Source organism: Hypomesus nipponensis, chromosome 9 (assembly GCF_054491055.1).
Source record: "Hypomesus nipponensis isolate SF chromosome 9, ASM5449105v1, whole genome shotgun sequence".
Taxonomy (NCBI): domain Eukaryota; kingdom Metazoa; phylum Chordata; class Actinopteri; order Osmeriformes; family Osmeridae; genus Hypomesus; species Hypomesus nipponensis.
In genome coordinates, this window is record NC_140369.1 from 10145830 (window position 1) to 10153394 (window position 7565).

At 47.1% G+C, this 7565-nt stretch overlaps 1 protein-coding gene across 1 annotated transcript; it reads right to left on the reverse strand.

The window, feature by feature from the left end:
* Positions 1–1382: 1382 nt before the first annotated feature.
* On the reverse strand, positions 1383–7363 carry ttll3 (tubulin tyrosine ligase-like family, member 3). Its single transcript, XM_084705295.1, has 13 exons — positions 6988–7363; positions 5958–6037; positions 5730–5833; positions 5451–5613; positions 5037–5092; positions 4803–4931; positions 4569–4683; positions 4300–4419; positions 4003–4195; positions 3567–3715; positions 3223–3466; positions 2635–3070; positions 1383–2494 (listed from the first exon to the last, which is right to left on the reverse strand). The coding sequence occupies exons 2-13, from the start codon at positions 5971–5973 to the stop codon at positions 1739–1741; spliced, it is 2481 nt and encodes an 826-aa protein (XP_084561421.1). The 5' UTR covers positions 5974–6037; positions 6988–7363; the 3' UTR covers positions 1383–1738.
* Between the last annotated feature and the right edge of the window lie 202 nt (positions 7364–7565).

Consider the following 7565-nt stretch of genomic DNA (forward strand, 5'->3'; position numbering starts at 1 on the left):
GCTGACAGAGTGCATGTAAGTGGGACATCTAATCCCCCAGATCAAGTTGTGTCACTGTACCGCAACAGCCCTGTGGGGGGGAACACTTATGTAATGGAAAGAGCTCTGAGCAGAGGAGGCGCCCAGAGGCTCAGTGCTGCCGCCCCTGTGGCTGTGGGAGGGGCATGGCCCCTGCCTGCTACACACAACACACACACACACATGCAAATATACAATGTCCCTAAAGAATTTGTGGGCGATTGTAACAGCACATGCATTCTGTATAAAGTCATATGAGACAGATTTGTTGTTATGTAGAGACCTTTAACTTTTAGTCCTTTATATTCACCATGAGACAATGCACTGCTGGTTGAATGGTTGAAATCTTGGTAATGCAGCAACCTACCTAGTGTGAAGTTTGTTGTACAATCAGCAACTCTTACAAACTTTATTGACAGTGTGTTGATGTTTACATTTAGAATTTGACAGAAATTGAGTTTGTGTTAGCCGTCATCGGTTACCCTCTAGTCATGCTGCACCTTTACATATCGGTTTTAAAACATTGAAAACAAAGATGGTGATTCCCCGAAAAGAGCTGACACTAGAAGCTTGTTTAATGCATCTACATCTGATGGACTCTTTACTGTCATGTGTGAGTCAATGACTGTGTCTATGTGAATGTCTGTGTGCATCCAGTTCATATGCTCATCCCATTCTCTCACCCTGATGAACCCTCGCAGACTGATCTAGGGAGACAGATGGGTGAACTAGTCAACAGGCATGAGACCAACAGAGATTTGGAAGTATGGTACATTAATAGACCACGCCACAATGAATAGCCTGCAGACAAGTCTTATTCGAAGTGTGATAGGGTATTATCACAATGACAGACAAACACATACACAGGAGTCACATGCAGGGCCACACTGCAATCCTAGTGCTTGCCTGTGATTGGTGGATTGGTAGGCCATAGATGGGAAGGCTCCTCACCAGTTAGCTTCTGAGCCTGGAAAAAGCTCCTCTTAACCTGACTCACACACGCTCACACCTTCATATGGATGGGAAAAGACTGGGTTTTAGTCTATACCCTCCAAATGCACAATTAACGATATGCGATAACACATATTTTACCTAAATATATCCCTAGAATGTAGAAACAATATTGTGTATGCATCAGTAATGAGTGGATCTGGTCTAAATAGAGTTTTGAATGGTGAGTTTGATTTGTAAGCGTGTCGAGTGGTGAGTACAGTGAGTGTAAATGAGCAGTCTTCTGAAGTACAACAAACCAGCATAGCAACAGTGCTGCAATGTGTGTGCAAGTTGTGTCTTGGAAAAACCTTCATAGCGCATGTGTAGATTCAAGTTATGGCTATTGGTTGAAAGTTCTTACTTTTGGGGCTTTTCACAAACCTTAACTTATCACATAAAACATAGTTTGGTGTATTTATTAGTCTATAGCCTTTCAATGCCATCTGCTGGGGAAACAGAGTACATGCATCACAGAAAGTTAATATCAGGACTCCACTCTACAATGAGAAGGCAATGAAAAAAGTGTTATCTTAAGTGTCTTTATTAAATTACATATGACATTTTTCAATTTTTGTCAATTTAAGAAAAAAAGAAGAAATGTAACATGATTATCCTTCAGACTTTAAGAGTTAATACAACTCAATTCTTCACCCCTCCTGCCATTCTCCTTCCCCCTATCAAGCTGCCTGGTCAAGAGGACTCTGGTCCTCCAGTGGCACTGCCCCCTTTATAGGAGGCCATGCCCTGCCTGTGAAAGGGGGAGGAACTGGTGCATGCGGACACTGAGAACACGGTGGGAGGCGAGTTTTGGACAGGGGCGGCAGAGACGTCCTAGCAAACGTCCAGAGGGGCGCAAGCTGAAGACCTCCAAGGCTGGGGTGGGGCTGTAGAGGGTTGGCAGGCCCCAGGGAGGTGCCCGGCATGGGGGTCCTAGTGTGGGTCCTGGTATGAGGGGCCTGGAGGTGCGAGGTTCTAGAGTGGAAGAGAGTTGGGGGTCTGATGTGCTGCAGGGTGAGTTAAGAGAGTAATACAGAGTTCTGGGTACCAGACGGAGGGGCCCAACACTGCTCCGACTTAAGCCTACATGACAAGCTCTTTTCTGGGGTTCAGTGTGCAGGACCAGGGGGCGCTCTGGAGCCAACCTGCGAGACAACTTCAGGGTCGGAGTGGCATTGAGGCTCTTTAGGGTTCTGCCCACACATTCCTTTTTGGGGGATTCTATTGGTGGTTGCTTCTTTTTTGTCCCCTGTAAATGGTTCTCTTTACCTGATGGGCGGCGTCCAGAAGCTGCAATAGGTTTATCATTGGAGGGCATGCCTGTCCGATGTGTTAACTCTAAGCCTGATTGGTTGGAGACAGGCTGAGTGGTTGGAGGGGGGTCAGGGTTGACTTGGTGTCTTGGGAGTGGTGGCCGCGGTCGTCTTAAGGGAGCACCTTCGACGAACAAATTCACCCCCACATAATGAGGCACTTCCACTGCTGCCTGGGAGGGAAAGGGAGTAAATATATGACTCAAATACACATCCACCTGATGTAGATTTGCTACGGGATTGGCGTGTGTGTTTGTGTCTACATTATTCTGAGCGTGTATGTGCTGTAACGACCTCCTTTCCTTCCCCTCACCTGTTTATAGATGAGCTGGAAGCCGCCTGTGCAGGCCCCTGGGTCAGCCCGCCGGTCAAGGACCACCCTCAGTGTGTCCAGCTGCACCGCCGGACAGAGACGGGCAGTAACAGCCGTGGAGGATGCCATGGTGGGACTGGCGTTGATCTCCAGGAGCCAGGGTCTAAGGTCTGTGCCCAGCATGAAGTCTGCCCCATAGAGCTCAAAGCTGCCCCTGCGCCCCTCCACCAGGTCCTGGGCTGTCTGCAGAGCGTGGACCACAGCCTGCTGCATACCTGGGACCACGACCGCCCCCCACGCTGCCCCCCGGCCCTGCCCTCGCAGGAAGGCCTGGAACTCTGAGCAGGACCACATGTTGTCTCCTGGCACCCCTGGGTGGCGCTGTTGGGATGGCTGGAAGTGCTTCTGGATGGAGTTGTTGCACAGATGGACCGAGCTAATGTGCAGAGAGGGATGGAGCGAAAGAATAATGATTCCATGATAGACAAAAGTAAAAGAGCAATGGTTATAAAGCAGGATCATATGATTGATGTACATTCAACCAGCAGAAAACGAGTGTCTCTGTCCCTGACCCTCTCTCCAGCTGACCTGTCCAAGGTGTGGGTGGAGTATGGCTGGGTGGAGAACCGCAGGTAGCACTCTTGGTAGAACCAGACGGTCAGAGGGTTCCAGTCAGTGACTAGGAACCACTGGCGCAAGTCAAACTTTGTGCCATGGACCAACAGTGGGCGCTCCAGGTACTTCTGCACCACCCACTTACTGTCCTTGATCAGGGAGGGGTCACTGTCAACGAGCCTCAGGATGTCATCCAGACGGTTCATACACATGATCCCTGGGGGAGCAGGGTTCCATATCAATGGAATAGAGAGGCCAAATCACCGTCTTTGGGGATTATAACAGCACACCACGCAGAGAGCCAGAGGGGAACTCACCCCTTCCCCGCGACTTGGCCCCAGGCTTGATAATCCAGATGTTGTGGAGCCCATCAGTGTCCAGCTGTGGGCAGACCTCGTGCAGTGTGGTCAGCATAGCCTGGCAGCGCTCCACATACTCATCTGCTCCCTCTATCAACCCACCATCACTGCTCCAAGCACAGGATAGGACATGGTGGAACCACTGGTGCACTCATAAAACATACTCTAAGATGTTTTTACTCAATTGCTGAAGCACATCAGACTACAAAAGAAATAACAAAAGTGATCTGGGGGGGTTATTCAAGAAAGCAGGTTATGCAACATTCCCGGGTAAGTTAACCCAATGTTGCTACAACTGTTGCTGACAATGTTGCTACAACGCTGGGTGTCAGGTATGTCACATAACCTGCTTTCTGGAATACCCCTGGCCAATACATTCAGACAACACACTCACTGGACAAGCAGGTAGTAGTCACGTATAAACTCTGCCCACTGTTGCTCGCTTAAGCAAGGGGATGTTTCCATGATGACATCAATATCACTGTGATCTAGGCTGTCGAGAAACTCCTGGCATACATTTAAGGCTCTGTCAATGATTCCAGGACCGATAGTCCGAGTTCCCCTGTGCTTGTACTGTTTCCTAAGATCTGTCAGAAAAAAGAGGATATTGGTTTGGCTAAGATAGAGGATACAGAGGATCACAGTGTGCACAGTCATTAAGAGTAAGCTTTAGTTTTCCACTGGGTAATACCCTTAGATACACCTGATGCATGATCTTCCTTCATTATGTCCTCTCTGTCCCCTCCCACCCCACCACTCCTCTCCACTATATACTGGAGCAAGCTGGTGCATGCAGTCCTCCTGAAGTCCTCTTCAGAGTGTCAAAATAGAGTAAGAGAAGGAGAGGGAGAAAAAGAACAGGGTGATTTAAAGTAGTTCTGTGTAAGAATTTTTCAGGGTAATTAGTTTTAGGTTTTTTTTTTTTTGGGGGGGGGGGGGCAGGAGGCTGCCATGGCTGACCAATAAAGGCATGTTTCTCATCCTCCGCCCCAAGCCTATAGCATCGAGGGAAGAAGGTGTCTGGGTCTGCAGCATCAAACCACTGGAGGTTCCTCAAGTTCAGGCACAGCCCCACCTGAGACCAAAAGACAGAGAGTGAAAGACGAAAGAGACGATTAATAAAGAAAGAGGAGGGGTTATTTAAAATATTTCTGATACTGACTGTTCAGTTTATGTGTATAACCTGATATAGACCTTGGTAGTGAAAGTGCCAGCCTTTGCGAAGTGATTGGTCATTTGGTCCTTCCTTAATGAGTGACAGTCTATAGAATCTCTCCGTGTCGTCCAATAGAAGTAAGATGTTTCATTTCGAACCAAACGTGACTGAAATAAAATTGGATGCACGGCAAATCATATGTTTTGAATTTGGTGAATATGTAACACAGTTATGGCTTTACTTTTGTTCTAGAGAATGAACTAGAAGCTCACCAGGAGGCTATACATGTCGTCAGGGTCCTCCTCCTTCTCTCCCTCCACTCCTCGGTCTGAAAGAAGAAGAGTTGCTGGTGTGTGTGTGGTGACAAGTTCTATCTTGATGAGCCTGAAATGTCAATGATCCGTCTGTTGTGACATTTTGGTTGACATGGAGTACTTTACCAAGTATCATTTACCAGGCACAGACGCATCTGACCGGTGCTCCCATTACAGCACCACTCCCATTCAGTAACGGCCATTACAGCTATTATGCAAAGTGCCTCAGTCATACCACAAGCAGGGAGGCTGCTTTCCCTTCCTATTAGACAGGGCACCTACACACATTTACCAGTCTCCACAAACAGATTGACAACAATTAAGCATTCAACAGTTGCAAGAGCCTCCTCCGTTCTGAACCCATCCACCCACCATTGTCATCATTGCTGTCACAATCTCCATCCTCGTCTTCGTCGCCATGGCAATGAACTGCTGGTAGGGAGAGCCGTGGGAGCCGGCGCTCCACCCAGCCTCTTGCCCGCAGCGCTGCGCGGATCACTGGGTAGGGCCCCTGCACAGAGAACACCCTTCGCAACTAATGGAAGAGAAGGAGTGAGAAGGATCACTTTTAAAAGAAATGGGGAAAAGGTCTTTGAATCTTTCAGTAATAGTAATAGGTATCTGTTGTGGGAAGTCCCTAGGCCGTCTCACCTTAACAGCTTTCTCCACCAGGGCCTTGGCTGTTCTCAGTCTGTCTGGGTTGATTACTGGAAGGCTGAGCACACGGCGATGCCCCCTCCCCTCCACAGGGGGCGCTGGTTAAAAAGTATGTAGAAAGGAACACATACATATACACAGACAAGCACACACATACATTGCAGTATCCCAGAGTAGAAACAGAGAAGTCAAGTATGTGTGTGTGTGTGTGTGTGTTCTTACATGGCATGTGCTGCATCCTGCTCAAGATGGGACCATCTGTAGAAGTTCACCCTATACCGTCACCCATGGGTTCCTCTCATCTATCACAAACAAGTTGTTGAGCCACATCTTAATTACTACTGTAGCAAAACCTTTTGTGTGGACAGGTAAAAGATCTAGGTCAGGTGTATATTGAGGTGAGCTGACTTAATCAAATCCCCCCCACCCCTCCAGGGTAGAGACATTCTCTATTCCAGAGATTCCCAACCTGTGGGCTGCGGCCCACTAGTGGTCCATTAGGGTAATGCAGGTGGACCGCCAAACCATTGAAAAATTAAATCTGAAAGAACATATCTATATATTTATGTATACTGTTGATAATTATTATAAAAAAATTGAGGGCGACATCTGTTATGGTCGAGGAAAAAAGCGAGCAGGCGCACAATCTGGCTGTAGGGGTTAAGAGAGCAGTAGCTAAGTTGCTATTAGCTGTTTAGAGTAGCAAGTTAACATAACCTGTTCTGGTTATTAAAAGTCACGTTTATAACTTCACCGGAAATTCTAGACCTGGCCTATTTTTTCACGGAAATAATTATCACTGTCCTGTGCATAACTTTATGAATGGTTGTAGTTAGCAGGTTAGTTCTCTTTACAATTACTGTGGTGCTGAAGGACACTTTGTCTTCTTTGACCACTCAAATAAATAGTTTGGCGTCCGTGGTGTTACACACGTGTGATATGCACGAATTAAGCTAACGGATGTGTTGTTAGGGGGATGCAAAACTATTTGAGCTATGCAAGTGGGCCGCAGAGTGGACACGGTTGGGAATGGCTGATTCTATTCCCTGGACACGGTCTTTCAGCCTACACAGGAATTCAAAGCATGTATTGGTGTAGTAGCCTGTCATATATTACAGACAATAAACAAGCATATTATAGTATAATTGTTGATCAATGATAAATGTTTTTCTAATGAGCATGCAATAGGGGAACTAATAAACCGACCAAAATAAATCTTAGCGGTGGGTTCGCGTTGATTAAACCCGCTCACCTGGCCACACAAGGTCCGGTCCGGTGAGTCCTTACTGTCTGCCTTTCACTCTGCCAGTGACCAGTCCACTCTCCAGTCTTGCGCAGTCCCGCCTCTCTCATGTTCCCATGAACAGTTTATTGTCACCATAACAACTGTCCCTAGGAGACTTGTTGCGCCATGCAGACTAAAATTTAGCCTACCAACCATGCGTAAAAAGAAACCGGATCGCATTTTAGTTGCACCTGTAGGTGCTAAGCTCTTGTAATACATGAGTGAATGCAAACCTGCGCAGACGCAGCATTCTGAGTCATCTGTTTCTCTAGACTCGATACGATACACCCGTCGAGCATATGCTTGATAATTACCCACTGTCTGACGAGCTTTGTAAAATACGAAGGCTTGATATGTTTTCTAATTACATGCTTAACCTTAAAGACATTATGACAGACATTTTCCACTAGATGGCAACCTTGCAGAGGTTTTTACCACGACAAGTGAGTCTGTTCAAGCAAACCTTCCTTGAGGTGAAATAAAATGTGCCCAATACACCAACGCCACAATGGCCCACTATTCACTAGCATTGTAACACTATTCCC

What these genes read in the sequence shown, in the direction of transcription:
- ttll3 (XM_084705295.1), bottom strand. An exon ending in TGACAGCAATGATGACAATG is followed by an intron (nt 5,093 to 5,450) that starts GTGGGTGGATGG and finishes TTCTTCTTTCAG; the next exon opens with ACCGAGGAGTGGAGGGAGAG. An exon ending in TCCAGCTCATCTATAAACAG is followed by an intron (nt 2,495 to 2,634) that starts GTGAGGGGAAGG and finishes TTTCCCTCCCAG; the next exon opens with GCAGCAGTGGAAGTGCCTCA.